The sequence below is a fragment of the Xiphophorus hellerii genome, chromosome 1, assembly GCF_003331165.1.
Source record: "Xiphophorus hellerii strain 12219 chromosome 1, Xiphophorus_hellerii-4.1, whole genome shotgun sequence".
NCBI classification, from domain to species: domain Eukaryota; kingdom Metazoa; phylum Chordata; class Actinopteri; order Cyprinodontiformes; family Poeciliidae; genus Xiphophorus; species Xiphophorus hellerii.
Genome location: NC_045672.1, coordinates 2,371,063 through 2,391,478, shown reverse-complemented (window position 1 = coordinate 2,391,478; position 20,416 = coordinate 2,371,063). Strand labels below are relative to the sequence as shown.

The 20,416-nt window shown below is 38.1% G+C and overlaps 1 protein-coding gene across 3 annotated transcripts in view; it reads right to left on the bottom strand.

Annotated features, from left to right (window-relative positions):
* Nucleotides 1–20,416, bottom strand: part of LOC116723653 (MICOS complex subunit mic25a-like) — a 71,017-nt gene that overhangs the window by 32,342 nt on the left and 18,259 nt on the right. For 2 of the 3 annotated variants that reach the window (XM_032568717.1, XM_032568734.1), the window contains exons 5-7: nt 16,245–16,268; nt 14,117–14,200; nt 5,293–5,363 (exon numbers count right to left, since the gene is read on the bottom strand). In XM_032568717.1, the coding sequence (XP_032424608.1) occupies nt 5,293–5,363; nt 14,117–14,200; nt 16,245–16,268 (179 nt within the window). The remainder of the gene's footprint in view (nt 1–5,292; nt 5,364–14,116; nt 14,201–16,244; nt 16,269–20,416) is intronic. The other variant, XM_032568726.1, reaches the window with a different exon arrangement.

Genomic DNA, 20,416 nt, shown 5'->3' with positions numbered 1-20,416 from the left:
TTTTAGCTAACATACTGCAATTATGTTAATGTTTGGAGAACCTTACTAAGACAGTAGTTGTTTATTGCAGATCCATTTTTTATTGTTGGTTTTGGTTTATAGTTGAATTGTACAGATTATAAAATACATTAAGCTGGGAAAAAAACACAGATGATTTATCATGTATATTTGAAAGGGTGACATTAAGTTACATCTAAGACTTTTGAAAACTTTTACAGTTTAATTTTTAGTTAGTTAATTCCTTAACTTGTGAAACTCATCAACTTTTTCACCCAACAATTCAAATGTTTGGAATCACATACAAATTCCTTTGTTTTCCCAAAGATAAACACAATTTTATGCAATACACAAACATTTCATCCAGTTTAAAAACACTGTAGAAAGATGCAATTTTTCTTCAGAGGCTTATTATCATCATCTGACAGTCCTCTGCATCAATAGTGATACTGCTAATCACTGATAAGCTAACTGATTATTAGAAAACCCTTCTGAAATGGTGAAGCACAGCTGAAAACTGGTGCATTAATGAGGGAGAAGAGGGGAGCAGCATTCTATAGGTTAGCTTAGTGTCTGAATAATCAGAAGGTGTTTGTTTGTTTACAGGCTCCAAGTGGACAAAAAGACAGAATTAACTTTGTTTGGGGAAGAAGCAGTTATAAGTCTTTCTAAAGGAGGTTTCAAATATTCATAGATGTCAATTATACGCTGGCAGTTTTGGTTCCTAACTTCCATGGATACCAGGTTTTCCACTGGACTCCTTTCAGAAACCAGTCCAAACAAGGACAGAAAAATTAAATCGTTATGGAAATCTGCAATAATATTTTCAGTTCTGACTCAAAGAAATCAGCCATTAGTGAACATCTTAGGTTTTCTGGGAGTTATTTCCAGAGCTGAGGAGAATAAATCACACTCAGCTCATACAGTAAACACAAAACCTCGGTAAAGATGCATTGTTAAAGATGCACTACGCTGAGGGAGATGGTAGTATATACTGTAACAAGAAAGTGTCATGAAGTGGTGAGGTGAGGGATGGTGAGGCAGACTCAGCGGACCCAGGTATGATGAATAATGAAATTTAATTGAGACAATCACAGTCCAAACAACGAGCAGCAGGCACATGGAAACACTGACGACGACTAGACTAGACATTGACGTTGACAAGGACCCGACGAGGAACAAGGAACACAGGTGGAGTTAAATACACGGGAGGGTAATCACAGAAACGAGACACACCTGGGAACAATCAAGGGGAGGACAGGACAACGAAGAGACTTAAGGACACAGAAAACTCTAAATAAACACAGAAAAACACAGATCCTGACAGAAAGTTTGCTTTCAATTCCATAAACAAGTAAAAAAACAGATGCCTTATTTTAAGACTTGTCACATTTATGCTTTATGTCTGCAGAAACTGATTTGGATGGATGAAGTGACAGGCTCAGATGCTTGGCATAAAACTATAACATTTTGACTCCAAAACATGTCAAAAAACAAACAAACAAACCAAATAAAACCCAGAAAATTCTTACAATTCAGCATACAAGATCCCACTCAGGGAACCGTAACTCAAAATTTCCTTCAAAATATATAACTGAAGCATGTTTGTTAGATTGAATCATAAGTAGAAGGCATTCTTTAACCAGGGCTGTTGATTTAACTTGCCGATGTTTGCAGAGCTACTGCTGCACAATCGTATCCTTGACAGAGGCTGGGAGTCTATCTGACAAAGGCTGCTATTAAGCCTAGTTCCAACACCGCTATAACAGACAGCTGGTCTAGTTAGGATGGCTCGGATGATAACCTGGCCAGTCTGACATGGGCATCTGCCCGACTCGTTTTGGCCTCATTCTAATGCTTTATGCTCTGGAGGGAAAGATTTCCTCCTGACACATTCACATGCAACATATATCTAGACTAGAAACACAACAGGAATTGGGCAAGTCAATTCTTTTTATTTTGAAAATCAACAGCCAGATGTACTTTGTCATCTTCACATGACAGATATTTCTTAGGGAGAGAACATTCTGCACCAGGTCTTTAAGGGATTAATGGTTGTTAAGTCAAATGGCAGAACCATCACAAACTCAATTTCTAAAATGTGTTTTTTATTATTTTTCTACGATGTTAGTCTGATTTTAAGGTATTTGGTTCAGTCAGCAGTCGGCCACTAGGCAATCTGTACATGTAGCTTTAGAGGCACCAGGAGGAAGGAAGATGAGAAAAAAATATATAACAAACAAAACAAAAAAACTAACAATTTTTAATCAGAAAATATCAATTTATAATAATAAAATCTATATTTGATATCATATATATCCTTTTGATTGGCTGCCAGTCGAATTTATCAAGCTGCTTTGCTCCTCAAGCTAGCAGAGCATGGTCAGCTACGCTAGGTGACAATCAAACGGTGAGGCAGCATTTATGATAGACAAATGCAATAATTATTGAGAACACAGCATAAAAGTAGAAAAATATTGTATTTTCTTACATATTTTGTAGGATTGTCTGTTGGTTTGTAAAGAAGGGCCCCAGCCAGAAGCTAGTGCTGTTTGGAAGGCCCCGGCATGGAAAAGTTTGGGAATCCCGTATTATTTTATTGTATTAAATGTTGAGAAAATATGTTATTTATTTTGATCCTTATATTTTAAACAACTTACAGTAATGAAAGCAAAATAGTCTTTGCATCAAAACCACATTTCCATCAAAATGAATCAGAGTAAAATAGATGAAAAATTCAGAATAAAATATGCACACCACTGCTAAAGGGCAAATTTTTCAAAACATTTCAATCTGCTTGACTAAAAGCAAAAAACTCATGATAGGAAATGTAGATAATGAAAATTAATCTGTGTAAAGATCAGTGCAGACTCATTGTCTGCATTAAGATCTTAGAATAGCTCTGGTCTAAATACTTAATAATCTGTGCAACATAACTTCTCGACTTTTAATTTTTTGAAATTATTTATACCAAAAATAAGTTGCCAGAGAGTTTGTAAGGTGGAGCAAAGAAGAAATGTACAGAAAGTCAGTAAAAGAAAGGCTGGAAATGTTACTGTAGCTGTTCTGGTTATGCTCCACTGATTTTTGACATTCTGAGCACAGCGAGTTGCAAACCTTGTTCTCAACTCAGCACATAGATGAAAGCATCCACACAAACATGCAACTCACTCAAACTTACTGTTCAAGAGAGCACAGTTTCTAGTGCAACGATTAACTAGTGAATTGCCACACAGCACAGACTTACATACCAGAACATAGAGGTAAAGCATTGGCATAGATGGTGAAAACTAATGAGACGTGTTCGGTCAATGTCCTACATGTTTTACATATATTTTTATTGTAAACACTTGATTTAAATGGATGCGTCATACACAGGGCTCTGCAGAACCTAGTGGTAGTCTGAGAAACTATTTGATTCATGTGTCTGACCACAGAGGAACATTCAGAAACATGCCAGACACCAGTCGCATAGGACCAGAACTACACACTTTAGCTGAAGGGTCTGCTAGGTGACAAAACCTGCATCACAATGTTTAAGGTGCCTGGCAGACCACTGGGCTATTATATATGTACCTGATGTGCTCTGCAGTCAAACGAGTGAAAAATGGATCATGCTCATTCAATCTGTGGTCACAGTGGGATCTGCAGAGAACGTTTACTTACATTTCCAGGAGTAAAATAATGGACTATTTGTCTGTCCAATGTTCTGTGTTACAAGGCTGGTTATAGAGACAGTCCACTGTGACAACTGGAAAAGATCTGCTGTTTTTAACATAAGAGCACAATACTTTCCAATAGAAGACTGACTTTTAATCATGTAAAAACTATAAAGGACTTTGAAAAACAAAAACTAAACTTCTATGTTTCTATTAAACTTCCTTTTCATATATTGCATGTCCACTGAGAAGAAAAATGTAAAATTTTCTCTGCATAGAGACAGAGGAAGTTACTTTTTGCTGTCAAATGAGTGCTTGACCATGTTGGGCTGAAAGTTCAACGCTCCAGTACTAAATGCCTCCCAGTTGTCAGATAAATAGTCGAGTTATTCAGAAAAAAGGTTGGCAGTTTGGAGCAGCTTCAAGCACTCAACGTTCAGAGGTGAGTGAATGAGGTTAAGTTATGTGACTCAGATATATAGACTGCAGCTACAGGAGTTTCATACCATAGGTGCTTATTTGTGGTATATTTGTTGTCTCTGAATTGTGACATTTTTGCCCTTCAAGAAAAGTGGGATGCCATGTCTCACCAGACAATAAGTCGACCTGTGAACAGCATGAGATAGAGGCATTGACAACAACAGGAGGCTTACTCTCCACCATTGAAGGCTTTTCTTCCAGTTACATTGTTTGAACTCTCAGGAAATCCTAATTGTATGCTTCTCCTTAAATGTTGTACTTTTATGCTACAATATAATCGTAACATGACGTCTTTATTTTATCCGTAAATGTAATGCCATAAGTTTTAAGTCAAATATTCTGAACTTTTTGTGAGTAGTGCATGTACTGGACTTTCTATTGTTTCATACTTTTCTATTAAGAAAGATGGAAACAACTAAATAAAGAGCATTCAAAGTCACAGCAAAAAATAGAATAAAAAATTTAAAAAGAAACAAATTAAAAATCATCTCTGCTCAGCAACATGGGGAGAACTTCATTAACATAAAGTGAAAAATTAACCCAAAAGCAGAAAAGCCCGCCCTCAGAGACGAGAACACTTCCTTGTAGTTTCTCTGAGGACTTCAGCTTTTTGGCTTTTTTCATTTTGAGGGCTCTTGTCGTTTAACGACAAGTCAAGGTCTGGTCTCTAATGGCAATTAAATGTGTGTGTTGTACTCTGCAGTGGCAATAATTAGGTATCTTTTTTCCGGCTGTGGCTCATTACACTTCCAGAGTGAGAAGTGAGGATGGTGAAACAGGCTATTGTTGAATTCTGTTTAATTAAAGCAACCAATTAAAACATTTATCACATGGGTTAGTTTGCTCCAGAGACTGTAAACATTTACTGTAAGTAAGTAAGACAAAAAAATTTTTTTTTAAATAGCTGCCTCACGCTATTCATTAGTCTGTTGGGTTAATGCAATTCTGCATGCGGATGTTGGTAGAGTGTTTCCAGAGGCTGCAGGCAATAATATTTCCCAGCTTTTGTAGCTACAAATTGGGTTTGTGGTTGTTAAAGTGCACATAGGCAGGAATGAGTGTGTGCATACTCAGACATATTTGTCAAACTTTCTCTGTTGGGATGATGACTCGGGAAAAGCGAGGGCATTTTGGATGATTTGTGTGCACTTCTCACCTGAAGCTTGCTTCTGTCACGGAGGCGGCTTGGTGGAATTGATCTTTACTCTCCTTGAATCTCTCAAAATTCTACAGAGATTTTTGCCAAAACAACAAAAAGAGACAGAAAGAAAATGATTGTTAGTCAGATTATTAGAGAGATGCATTTGTTTGCCTTTTGAACAGGCAGAAGGGAAATAAACACATCACATTTTTTTTGTCGATTCGTGCAGACAGAACCCCTGAAGTGGAAGTGCCCAGTAAACAACATTAATAACATATCAGATGAAATATTCACACTTTTTAAAAACAACTCACATTTTTTTATCTTATTATTCCCTTGCTTTCGCTCATTTCCACCTTTTATTTTGTTTCCTTGAAATTTTCTTTTGCTCATCTACAGCTGCTTTCTTTAATCTCTCTCTATTCCATTTTTCCTCATTCCAGGCTACAGACCAAAACAACTCAACTTAATCGCATTTCTTTATCATAAAACTAACAGAATGTTGAAGATTTCTACATGCAACTTGAATAAGACTTAGCAATTCCAGTCCCTTGCTATAAAACTAAATCTCGGCGCTGATAAGCTGCATTACTCATACATTTTTATTCTTTTTTGTAGAAAAATCAAGATTTCTGCCTGTGCAGTCTGTCTGGTGAGGACCAAAAGTTGTGCATGCCGGCAGCGGTATTATGAAAAAACAATCAGCTAATCCACAACAACTGCAGCCTCTCCTCTGCAGATCCCCCGAGCTTAGGCCTTTCAACACGCAGCATCCCCCCAAATATTTACCCAGCAAACTGCACCATCTTGGAAAGAAAAATGTGGAGGAAAAATAAAACTGAAAGCACTGCAAGGCAGGTATTATAAAAAAAGAGGAGAAAAAGTAAAAGCTATGGGTATAAATTGAATTAATAAATGCAATATGTGAAAATATTAATGAAAAAATTCATGTAAAATAAAGAGATTCCTGTGTTGGTAAAAGATTACAATGTTTTATGGCAGAGATTATATTAGATAAACTTCACCAGGTTTTAACTATAGGCAGACCTCAGTTGATTCATGTAAATCATTCATAGATGTCCTTCTTGGTTTTAAGTTACTCCAGGAGCACCTCAGGGCTCCGTGCTCAGACTACTTTTTTTGTTGATTATACATGCTCCTTCAGAACAGAACCACAAGGAAGTACAGTGTGAATTTTCACCATTATGCGACACAAAGCTGCATCTGTGTGCTAAGTAACTAGATACTTGATAATGTACTAAACAGACGCCTGTCTAAAGTAGTTGAAGGTCTGTACCACAAGTACATTTTTATTTTCCGAGGCTTTTATCTCTTGATTTTACTGAGTTTCTTCAGTTGGTTTTATGTTTTGTATGGTTTTAAGGTTGATTTTTATTGCACAGCGCTTTGTGATTTTATGTCTGTGAAAAGCGCTTTATAAATAAACTTTACTTACTTGGTCCAAACATTGATACTAGGGATCCTACGCTCCAAACACCTACATCAATTTCAGGCCATGACATAAGAAAAAAAAGCAATGAATGAAATGTTTGTGGTCTTTAAGGGTCTTCTGCAGATGTAGCATTGTGTCTTTCTCTGGACACTTAGTTTTGTTTTTCCATCCTGGCCTTGATTAAGATCTTTTTCAGTAAATTTCTTACTGTGTTTTTTGTTTCTTAATCCCGTTTCTTGTTTTGCACTTTGAAGTGCTACAACCCAGTTACAATGTAGCTGCATGAAATGTCAATACAACTCAATTAGCTCTATCTATTCGTGGTTCAGTATTGGCAGATTCGCAGATTTTTCTGTGGAACATAACTTTAAATTATTAGAAAAAATTTGCCTATTTGTTTTTTTCAGAAAGCATATCTAAAATATTCAAGAGCAAATGCAGCATGGGAAGCTGAATTACTTGGCTAAATGCTAGTTGACACTAGCATTTAGCTAAATGCTAATTTGCTAACTTGGCTAAATGACACTAGCATTTAGCCAAGTTAGAGGCACTCAAATGTTTTGATCAATAAAATGCTTAAAACTAGAAATGTTTCCTAGAACTAAATCTTTGTTGCCTTGATGCATCGACTAAAAATAATATTCCACCTGCACCCCATTATTGTCTAATTTAAGCATAACATTTAACCATTATACTGTAAGTAGTGTGAAATGTCTGTTCATGTATTTTTTTGCTTCTTTTACCCCTACAAACAAACTAATAAACTCCACCCTTTACCCTTTTCTAAAGTGTCATTGTTCTCCTGTACGATGTCTTTAAACACGAAAGTTAGCTTTAGCATTGCAGCAGCCCCATAGGGGTATTCATTTATCCGTTTCCCTTTCAAACTCCAGACTATGTGACAGTGTTGTGGTTTTTGACGCGCTTTGGGGAAAAACAAAAAGACGCTAATAAGTGGAGAATCTTAAAAAGACTGATTAACAGCTAAGACTTCTTAAAAAGGAGGGAAATTCAAAGGCGTGGAATATTATAAACAAGTACGTAGAGCCAGAGAAGAACAAAGCTGACACAGGGAGTCAAGAAGCTTGTTAGATGTGAAAAGGTGGAAGCAGCTGTACTTTGCATTCATCAGCCATCAATAGCCAAACAGATTTCTGCTTCCCCACTGATTATGATTGCAAGCAATAATTTTCACCAGCTGTCTACACATGTTTGCAACCAACCTACACCTACAGGAGAACGCCTCTGAAATATTATACACGGGGAAATCTGGCGTGGATCCCCCAGTTTCTAAACCAATTAGACATATTTGTTTCTTCGGTTAATTTCTAATAATGTTAGGAATTCATCAAAAATTGCTGCAATTACTGTAAAAAGGCATACCAATCAAACAAAATAAAGACCGTCACACAGGTAACAGAGAAATACTAATGAGGTTGCTAATATAAAAGCTTATGGAAGAACAAAAACCAATAAATGAACAGATTTGTGATTAAACCTGGGAGAAAACTTCAGATTGAACAAATGATGCTCTTCAGGCAGATCCAAAAACTCTCAAGGTCTCATTTCTCTCACTCTCCTGTCTGTGTTCCTCCTCACATACATATGCACACATTCTTTGATCTTTCGGAAACAGTTGTAAAGGTGTGTAGAGGCTTTTAACCCCCTCACACTCTCCTTTTCTCTGCTTGACCTGACTGCAGCAGCAGCGCTCACTGAACAACACAAAAGGAGTTTTTCACTTCGACCCTGGCCTCTACTGTACGTGGGCTGATGTTTGCACACATTATGTCTTTGTGTCATTATGTTGTTTTGCGTCCTGCGCGATATGCTCGCACTGTGTTATCAAAAGTACTGTAGCTATTCAAGGTCATGTAAACATCTGCACTCATCAAGCAACATTTCAGCAACTCGGTCCATTCATGTGTCTAGGCTTGGTGAAAACAAGTTGCTGATGCTCAAAGGGAGCATCAGAATGGGGAAGAGGGCTTGAAAGCTTCTTCTTCCTACTGGTCCTTTGGACGTCACGCCATGCTCTTCAGAAAGCCATGACGGTGTCAAAACAGCTTTTGATACTGTTTGATACCATAAATATTGTCATAGCGCGCTGCGCAGTTTACTGTTTGGTTTACAAACCAAACTTGTCATTTTATTGTAAACCTTTTGATGAGGAAAGCTACGCCGATGGATAGCAGCCATCAGGACTGGCAGCCCTCTGTGTAATCAGATTTACACTGAACATTTTTACTAGGTAAGGAGATTACTAAAATCTCCTTACTTACTTACTTAGTAACTAAAGTAAGCACTCAAATATTGCCTTATAGAGAAGGTACAGGTCTAATCATTAGTAACCATGGAGAAAAAGGCCCACTAACAAGTAGTCTACTATGTACGGAAAAGACTGATCAGGATCTAGAGTTTAGTATGCTTTTAAAGGGCCAGTATTATATAAAATGAACTTTTCTGACATTTACATCACATTATAAAGTTATTCCCTCATCATAAACATACCTGGAGTGTTGAAATCTTAATCTCCATGGCAACCATTCAGCTGTGCAAAACTCTTAGGTGGACCTAAGTCCACAAAGTTGATGATTTGATGAAATCAACAACAACACTGCAGACTTGAAGCACCCAGAAGAGGAAGTTTTGGAAAAACTCTGTCACCTGGCCGACACGACATGATCCCTGCAGCTGCTGCACCGACTAACAGACGCTGAGATGAAGAGATAACAGTGTTATTCACTTTCCATCATGGTCATAATGTTATGCCTGAACGGTGTGTGTAAGTGCATCACAAGGTAGCAGACAAAATTGGGAAAGGTATTTTTCGTACAAATTCACATTAGCATCAAAATAATTTTCAAGTGCTTTTTATTGTCTCTCAGCACCTTCTTCTGGACTCTTCAGACTTTAATAAATGCTGCTGCAGAGACTTCACTGTGGGTGTTTACCACCGTTTGAGGAATGCACAAGTACTTCTTTAGCCCAGGACAAAATAATGAGGCAACAGGAATGTCAGCGGCAGCTCTGCAATGTTTAGTACCATTAACTTATTATGAAACTCATATCTTCATCTCCAGATGGGGTGCAGCCTCGGTGGAAACGCTGCTAACAAGCTAAACTAATAAGCAGATCCGAAGCTTTCGGTGCAGCATATTGAGCAGATAGCTTTTTACGGGATGAAAGCGTTCAACTTTGACTTGGTGTGCATAAGGCCCAGAGTGGGTGCATTTCCATAAGAAAGTGCAGCACAGCAGAAAAGTCAAGTTTTAATATGGTGCTTTGGAGGGGGAGTGCAGGGAACTCGAGGTATTGATCAAAAGGCCAGAATGTCTCCATCTTGTCGGGATCACACAATATCTGCAATATGTCATCAGTATATGCATAAATATATACATTCACATGAGGATGTGCACTAAATTTTCAATTTTGCGTGGGAGGATAAGCCGCCAAAATGTATATCTCTTCGTTTTATAATGAAGACATGATTTAAGGTTAGCATAAGACGTCTGCTGGAACAGAATGGTAGTTAATACAACAACCTCCCAAATGTTGGAAGCTCAACAATAAGGAAGTGTCTGCACCTTTCCATGCAGGAATCCCCACCAGCCCCCTTGCTGCCTGGTCACGAATAAAAGGAGTGCCACTGCGTTTGATTTGGAAGAAAGCAGTGGATGTGTGTTTAGTGTGCAGATATTTCCAGTGCTCTTCGAAGAGGCCTTCCTGACAGCCTGTCAAGCAACCTGTCAGACTTGGAGGAGGATTATTATCTCTTTCTGTACGCTCTATTTCCACAAGCTTCAAAATACGCTCCATTATGACAGGAGTGTGTGCGAAAGAGTCAGAAAGACAGCAAGACCACCAGTGAGAGAAACAGGAGAGAAAAAAAGGAGGAATTAGATATTAAATGGTGGGGCCTGGAAGTTAGAAAATGTTGACCACTCATAAAAACACCAGTGCACGAGAAAATCAGGAGTAAGAAATTTAAAAGAGACATGCTTTTATCTGATTGGTAATCCAAGACAGACCTCTATAGCTCAACAGTAGGGCTGTTGTAAATGATTATTTTAGTAATCGAGTCATCTATTGATTATTCTGATGATTATTTAAAAAATAATAATAAAGTAAAACATTGGTAAATTCTGCCATAATAGCAGTATTAATATTGGTTGTCAATAATGCCCAGATTTTCCATATTTTTGCATCCCTAACAATTACTTTTTTGTAACTTAGAAAACTGACCTGCAAGTAATAACAGCTAATTTTTTAAGTCAACCTACACAAAAATTACACAAAAATCTGAAATTGTATTAAATTTAATAATAAGAAGAATAAAGCAGCAGCTCTTGGAGAAAGGTTGTTGTGTTCCACGCATCACACCAGATGCTTTACGGAAGCCTCTCCGTCCCCAACATGACGAACTGGACACGTCCACGGAAAAAGGCAACATCTGGTCCCTCTGCATTGTGCCAACAGCCAGCAATCTTCAGCAACTCATTGACGGTGCAACAATCAGTTATCCGGTCGAAACACTTGACACTGAATATTAAAACATAATTTAACAAAGATTCGAGGCAGATAATTTGCCTCGAGAAATTGTAATAATCGAGGTAGTCGATGAATTACAGCCCTACTCAAGAGTGGCTGAAAGTACCATTTCATTCCTAACTTGTTTCATTCCCAACTTTTTGTAATCTGTGTATTGGCTAACATTAAAATATAATCAATACAAAAAAATTGGAAGTGGTGTTAAAATCCATATAAATGTAGGCATTTTCATCTTGCAGGTTCTCACCAGGTAAACATGGCTGTTAGCTTTATTGGTTACTCTAAATTTCCCTAAGGAACAGATACATGTGTGCACGGCTGTTTGTCGTGGTGTTGCCATGATGCAATGTGACGGACTGCCAACCTGTCCGGTGTGGACACTGACTCTCGATCAATTACCACTGGAGACGGGCGCCAGCCCACCCTGCAGCAGATACATGGACTGGAATCAATTTCTTACTTTTTTTGGGGTAGTGAAACCATTGTCATACTATATATATTTTGTCTTTATCAGAAAAAGTCCCATGCCTGCAATGCAACCATCAGTACAGAGCATACACTGTCTTTGATTATAGTGGTACAGATTTCACATTGTTTTCAACCCGAGCTGATATATTTTAAATAAAATGAAAATGCTTTCACCATGAAGGGTCCAGGACCGACTGGGCTGCATTTTGAGCGAAGGAATCCATGACTGCAAACAAACTGAGCGCTCAGAGCGATACATGAATCTGCCCATACTGTACATGTGCACCTGAGTACACAGTATTTAGGCAAATAACATCTCACTCCATCTTAACACACACAGCCACACAGAGGACTGTCTGCAAACATCCTGAGCTCCATGGCAAACACAGCTTGTGCCACCCGTATGCCAGCCTGCCAGCCAATGGCTCGCTCTCTAAATCCAACCTGTTACTAATGAGATGAGCACAAATAGCCGCCCGCATGACACCAAAGACCTGCATGTGACTCTGCCTTTGCATAAGCATGGATGTGGCAAAAGGAGGAAATATTTCTCTGAGTTTTTCCACAGTGACTTGTGGTCTGTGTTTTCCACACCACCAGCTGCTCTACAAAACTTTACCAAAACATTTTTTAGAAATTGCCTTGTTTCTATTACGCAAATGTATTTTGGTAATTTCAATTTTGCAATTTTATGGTTAATGAAAACACAGCTTATGTTGCCTCTAGATTTAACAGTTACCCAAATACACAGTTTTAAAACCACCTAAAGTCCTTGATGCTTTATGTATTTTAGGGAGTTTTCACACATGATAGTCCAGTAGACTCAGTTCAGTGGGGAGCCAAAATTGGAACATTTGTTACATTTTTAAGTTGGTGTAGTTCTCTTTCACGCTGCACTGCCAAATGATCCAAACCCTTTGAAAAACCTGTTCACCTCCTCTCCTGTGGTGGCGCTGCAACAAGAACCACTGAAGGAAACAACACAAAAATCTCTGAACAAGACACTGAGCGCAACTTCCTTCCTCACAAAATGTAAACAGAAATGAAGTGGAGTCAGATTTTAGCGGTTGCAGGATTTCTCTTTTGTCTGTAGTAAAAGACCAGCCATCCCTCCCTGCAGTGCGAGACGAGTGCATTTATTTTGGCTCTAGTGACCCACAATGCCCTGTGCTGTAGTTTGCTTCCTGCTTTTGGAGCGATCTCCAGTCCGTTTGCTTACACATATGTATACAAACTGCACCAGAGTTCACTTCAGCCAAACCAAGACCGAGTAGTTTGCTTTTTCAGTCCTCATCAGAGTTCGATAGTGCATTCACTCCTCTCCAAACAAACCAGACTTTCTAAGCAAACCAACCTGAATTCAATTAATGTGGACTAAACAGGGCTGGTGTGAATGCACCCTTATTCTAAGGTAACTACAAAAATTAACTGGTGTACTGAAGTTAAGGAGTCTGCCCAAAGACAGCTGGCTGATTAGAACACAGACTCTCCATTTACTCTGGATGCTGAACAGGCCTGAATTAACCAGGGTAAACAGAACACAATACTTAGGTTTTAAACATAATGTCCTTTAAAGGTCTTTTCTATTTGAGAAATGGAAGACAGCTTTCCCCGGAGAGCACCTTGTAAAGGTTCTCCACATGGTGCCTGGTGAGACTGAGACTTGACTTGAAACTGCACCTTTTCTATCCGGCAAATGTCAAACGGAAGATGAAAGGAAATGGAAGGTCTTGTAAAGGCTCTCCGGAGATGCTCCGGCTGGCTTCAATCTCTGCTGCCTGTTGAATCGCACCGGAAAGGCCTCAGGGAGTCACTTCTTCTATGTAATGTTTAGTTGAGAACCTATTTTGATGAACAAGCTTGTTTAAATGTTCTCTACAATAGTTTTTCACGTTGGGGGGGAGGGGGAACGTTTCAGACCATTTTATTTATCGCTTTAGTTTTCTTTGCTGCACAAAATCATCTTTAATGGAGATAAAGCTTATTATTATGCATGCTGTGGAGCAACCTGCTGGTGTAGCTTATAGCTCAACATTCCCACTGGGAAGGCTACAAGCAATGCATCAGATGTTTTGTCATAATAATGCTGTAGAGAAAATTTGCATGAATCCTTTAAATCATTACACATGCAAGTACGTTTGCACACAGAAATGCAAAAAGCCTGTTTGACCTTGGGTTTATGTGACTACAGTTGATCATGCATCTGTTGGAATGTGCACATGTGAAACAGCTCTTCCTGTCCAGATTTTCAGTGTTCTTCTGCGGTTTGCTGCTCAGCACAGCAGGCCGGGGCTTCTGTGAACGCTTCTGAACGAGGCAGGTTTCTGCAGGTCTGTGAAACATGTGCGGCTCGTGTGAATGTCGTACCCTCTGCTCCAGCTGAGCCAGCTGCTCCTTGTAGAAGGCATCCAGCGCTTTCAGCTGCGAGTCTTTCTTCTGAAGCTGCTGAGCCTGCAAGCGAAATACACACAGAGACAGAGCGGTCGGCTGAAAAGGCATCGGAAAAGGTCATGTGGTTGGTTCAAAACACAATAAAGTTTTGTTTTGTTTTCATTTCATTTATTTTGTCCTTATCTGCATTTTTTTTACTGGATAATGAATCTGTTGTTTTGCAGATTTATTATTCAATAAATTATTGTTAGAAACATAGTGTAACGCTGGAATACAATTTCATAACCCTCAATTGTTCTTTTTTAATAAGTATTTTTCTAAATCAAACAATTTAACTTTCCAAAGATGCTAAAACACTGTGCAATGATTGAAGGCTGGAAGACGGTTGATTTTGTGTCTGCTGAACCATTAACGTGTTGATCATATCCTGTCATTAATCTGCTGAAACACCCCGGGACAACCATTTCAGTTTTCTGACAGAATCCATCAAATTTTTATTATTTATTCAAAGGTTTCATGTTTGCATGCACTAACAAACCTTTGAAAGAAAATCAGGCCATAGATCATAGATCCTCCACTGATGTGGTTTTTCTACACATAACACCGCCTGCTCCAGAACAACGATGATGATAGGACAGAATTACAGTGGACTGACTATTATAATAGTTTCAAACCCCAAATAAACTCTGATGCACATTAATACCCAGCGTGGAAACTGTCCTAGAACTACAGCAGAAATGAACATGGATGGTCTTCCTTGTCATCCACTCTTAAAAATGAAAAAATGTGTGTAAATCCAGGTTGATAGAGGCAGCCGTGTTGCATGAAGCAGTAACACCAAGAAGGTCAGCCTGCAAAGTCATTTATATTCATCTCCGTGGCAACTACCAGGATGAAGAGACGTAACTGCACCGTTCATAAACCTCAACAGGTGATCTAGCAGCTTCCTAAGATAGCATCACTTGATAGACACAGCTATCTAGATGTGATATGGTAGGAAAATCTGACAAGGTAGAAGAAATGTCATAAGTATGTGTCTACCTGTACGGCTATAGTTTTAGCATCAAGCCAAAACATCAAGAGACTTTCAGTGAGGGAAATCCATGTAATATCCTGTATTAAATGTTTCATATTCACTGCTGGCCTTTAAAATAAAAAAATATGGTTTGAATACCAGTGTGGTCTGTGTCCTGGCAGATCTTTATGCACAGCAGCGGATTAACACTGGATTAAAGGAGTTAACATTGTTTCCTTTCATGTCACCGCTGGTTTAAAAAATTATACTTCAACGTCTCTTAAAAAAATCATTTACTTGTAAGAATGGACTTTTTATTTCCATCCAGCATTTTGTTGAATTCAAGGTCTCCAACAGATTATGTATGGTCAATGACTTCTCAGAGGTTGGACTCTACAGCATGGCCGCACGCTGGAAATGCACGCACCACAAAGGGAGAAAAAAGCCGTAACCTTCAAATCAAAAGTTTGCTTTTTCTGCTTCCGTCTCTATCTGTCAGCGCATCTCTACACATCTATTTCGTGCGCTCTAGTGGGTGGATGAGCGCTACAATCACCCTGTTGCGCTGAAAAGGAACACATAGATTCACAAAAGCAAGCACATCTGCAAAAGAATGCTGATAAACTTTCAACAAGCATGCAGGACACTTGACAAGGAAGGGAAAATGTTTTAGATTTTTTTTTAAAAAGAGTCCTTAATGTACACATGCAATATGGAGACATACTTGGAAATGTTGCACGAAGCCATGAAAAAAGAGCAAGGTCAAACAAAATAAGCATGAAAGATGGATAGGAAGAAATAAAAGCAGCGAGGGGCTTCATTTGATTCCAATTGAAACTGATCAGTCATTAAGTGAATTTTACCCAAATATGCTCCAAATTCTAGATACTTTACTCCTCTAGATGTCCAGAAGGATTTTCATTCCAACAGAAATCATTAACAATTACTACAATCAGCGTATTATGAAAAACAGTTTCTTTGTTTTTTTCCTGTCTAGCCCCCCTACATGTTGAAGAGGATGATGAGAAACAAAAGAAGACTGAGGCAAAGATGAAAAGGCCAACAGTGCAGGACTGTCATAAAGCTTACCATGGCCTCCATCTCATCTGCAGACTACAAACGGTGGTAGAGAAAGAGCAAAGAAGAGGAGTGAGAGGAAGCTGCCTGCCACACATTTCAGCTTTTGGGTTGTGCATATTAAATACAATACAAGGGAAATTAGTATAACAGACCATACAATCTGGAATATTTATCCAGATGTGTGCTGGAGAAATATTCTAGTGTTCTTATTAATGGGGTAGTTGGCATGACAGGGATGTCCAGTTGATTTATTGATTAATGTTTGACTAATTTTGAGCACTTATTGACGGTTTAAAAGGGTTTGAACTTTCATCCCAAGACAGTTAGGCCATCTTCAGGCATTTGCAATGCGTCATTTTAACCCAGTTTATCCAGTTTCCATACATCACAGCTGACACACATACTTCATAGATGTGACAGAGCATAATGTTTCACAAAAAGTGTTCCACTGTTTTGCTCTAAAATCTGCAAAAGTCCCATTTTCAAACATGCCAACCTATTCAGCAAAATAGAAACCAGCTTTGGTCCTCCCATAAACTGGTTTTCCTGTTCTTACAGTGAGTGTGACAGGATCAGAAACAAAACGGGCTGTGGACATACGTAAAGAATATCACATGGTAATTTCTGGCTATTATTGCATATGACTTTTTATTTTTTAGTTGAAAAAGTTGCTATTACAGAGGGGATTTACTGTGGAGCTTTTGTTGCTTTGCAAAACAATTTAACTCAGAGTTTCCACACGAGCCTCGCTGTACCTGCGTAGACAAAGCGCTGATTGTAGAAGAGAGCAATTAAGGTGATTGCAATGAGGAAATCTATCTGAATTCTTTGATGTGTGTAAACAACATCAAATTGGGAGCTTTTGTTACACTGATTGTGATATATTTTACACTCCTTAAACATGCAAGACAAACGTTAGAAAAAAGAAAAAGTGAAATACATTTCATCACAATTCCATCAAAGTTCAGACTTTAGTGCTTTATAGTTGTTGTTTAATTTTTTAACACTTCGGCAAGTTAGAAAAAGAAACCTTAATGTATTTTATTGCAAAATAATGTGATAAACCATTCCTGTGAAGTTGAAGGAAAAGGATATTCAAAATGTACTTATACATATATAAAAATAAACTAAAAACTCTTGGTATGCATTTAATTTCTGCTCCATTTAATTCAGTACCCATAATTAAGAGTCAATCGCCGATACAAATTCGGCCCACCTCAGTACAGGTGGTAGAGGTAGATAAAGTCTTTTTTATTTTTAATTAGGACAAAATTAATACAGACAAATTAAATGTTTTTACAATGAAAAATATTAGGTACAATACAAAATGGATTTTCTGACTATGGTTTGTTGACTCGTTTTTAATTTCACAGTAAAAAGGAACACATCTACGCAAAAGCAAACTGTTGTGCATGTAAGTCTGATTTAATTCATTTATTTTAAATGTGAAAAAACAACCCAAATCATGTTACAAGAATGAACTATTTTCTTCATGTTTTGTTTTCCTCTCGGTCCCCCTGCCCCAAAATAATTTGCAAACTTGATGTCTTAATTTTAATGAAGCTAGAGTGCCAAACCCTTTTTAAGCTGATGACCTACAGTGATTCACACAACCCTTTGCAGGAAGAAAAAGTCTGACTACTTTTAAATTTAAAAAATTGCATGCTTAGTTCACAGTTGTGCATTGAAAAAAAGGCCATTTCATTTTTTTCTTCATTAAAAGAAAACTTGGCTGCAAGTATTACTCACGTGACAACATTGGCCCAAAAATGGCCAATGTCCTCAGTTTGTCCAAATTCTCAAGAGAGTCGGGACGAGTGTGAACAATTACCTTCAAGTAGAACAAAAACAACAGACTTAAAACTAGGGGGCACTCATCCATTGGCCATAATTTCCTTAATTTTGGGTACAGATGAACAGACAATGCTTACATATGAAAACGATCTTGTCTACCTCTGCAAACGTCTGAAAATCAGCCACTGTCCCCTTTTGTTCTGTCAAGAGAGAACTGACTGACACATCCGCCCACCGGGTCACAAGGGTAGCAGTAGTCACCCCACTGTTGCTAAATTTGTGACTTTATTCAGCACAAAAAAATATGCATCGGCCAAAATCACTTTTTTTTAAAGATTACTGATTGGCCCTTGGTGCACCCCCATTTACAACCAGAATTACAATTTATAGTGACTTATGGCATGGCATTTTAATGTATTTTCATATCAAAGTCAAGACCTAATTGAAAATGGAAATGTGCAGCAAAGTCTCATTCCTATCAGACAAAGTTGGGATTATTTTGAAAAGAAAAATGGGCAAATCATCAGCACAATTACAGCTACATTCCACATAAAACCATACCGTATAAATAGCTTTCTGTACAGTCCAGCGTTCCTACAAAGTCTCATCATCAACACTGAATGCTTTGGGGGTCTTTTTTTTCTTTTAACTTGTTTTCAATCACACCTGAAAACTCCATATAGAGGAAAATATAATAACTTCACAGCATCTCTTATACAGACAGCCTGTCACTGTTTGAAGTACCCTAACGTACTAAAAGTTGCACATCTGGTACTCTGAGGAAATTAATGCCAATCAATATTTAGAAAGCTCTAGTGTTACGGCGAAGACAGTGGCACTGAAAGGCAGAGCTGAGCAACTGAGGTGAGGGCTGTCTACACGCACACCCCCACACACACACACACAGAGCGAGATTCATCATCATTAACAGAGCTGATGAACGCCAAATCAAATCGGCGCCAATCGTTTGTGTTTCATAAACATAAGTGCGGCAAAGAGCAAGAGCATTTCTGATGTTCGAGGCAGCTGCTGCAAGTTAAAACCGAGAAGAAGATCAAATTGCTTTTTTTTGTTCATTTAAGGTGCTGGAAAAAGTATCTGTTTGGTGGGGATTAGGCAGAAAAAGAGCAGATTTAATTAAGGCGGGGGGGGAATTAACAACTTCCCTTCCTATCTGCGTCCGTCTGTGTTGGTCCAGTTTTAATTTGCAGTCACAGAAGAAATTGCAAGTGAATCAGATGACTCCTCTTGTGTCCCTTCAGGGACCTGCAAGTCTGCGGTAGATAACGGCCGGCCAGGCGTGACTTTACACACAACGCATCACACCATGTAAGCACTCCAACGCACGGCGGAGGAGGACATCCTGGACTTACATGCTCAAAGCTATGACGGCATATTAGGGCCACTTTACAGGACTTTAAAGGAGTACATTTCTGCCAAAAAACTCAGAAATCGTCTAGAAAAAGCTACCAATTACCACATTATATCACAATGTGGTAATTATGGTACAATTGTTACATTTTCTTGCAGTTGTTAGTGTATCTGCTGAGTTTGATACACCCAGACATATTTTATTTTATCTTATGATAGAAAAGAACAGAAAATGCAGTTAATACAATGTTATGAATGTAACGGTGCAGAAAGATTGTAGTTCAAAACATTTTCAATATACTTTAAGAAAATCTAGCAAATATGTTTTCTTTTTCCTTTCTCTGTTACTTTACAGTGACAGAATTTAGATTTTTTATATATATATATATATATATATATATATATATATACATATATATACAGTACAGACCAAAAGTTTGGACACACCTTTTAATTCAATGAGTTTCCTTTATTTTCATGACTATTGACATTGTAGATTCACACTGAAGGCATCAAAACTATGAATAACACATGTGGAAATATGCACTAAACAAAAAAGTGTAAAACAACTGAAAATACCCCTTATATTCTAGTTTCTTCAAAGTATCAACCTTTTGCTGTGATTACTGCTTTGCGCACACACTGCATTTTCTTCATGAGCTTCAAGAGGTAGTCACCTGAAATGGTTTTCACTTCATAGGTGTGCCCTGTCAGGTTAATAAGTGGGATTTCTTGCCTTATAAATAGTCATGAAAATAAAGAAAACCCATTGAATTAGAAGGTGTGTCCAAACTTTTGGTCTGTACTGTACTTTTGATTTCACGATATTGTAAAATTTCAAACAGTGGTCTAAGTAGAACTGGCTGGAGATTAGGATTGATTTAATCTTAATTATGGATAAGTGACTCAGGACAGTGGCTGAAAGGACAGATTATTCAACAACACATCCAGTTGAGGAAAAAGTCAGTGTTGTTAAAGTATTTTTTAATGAGACTCAATCAACATTTGAGAATGAA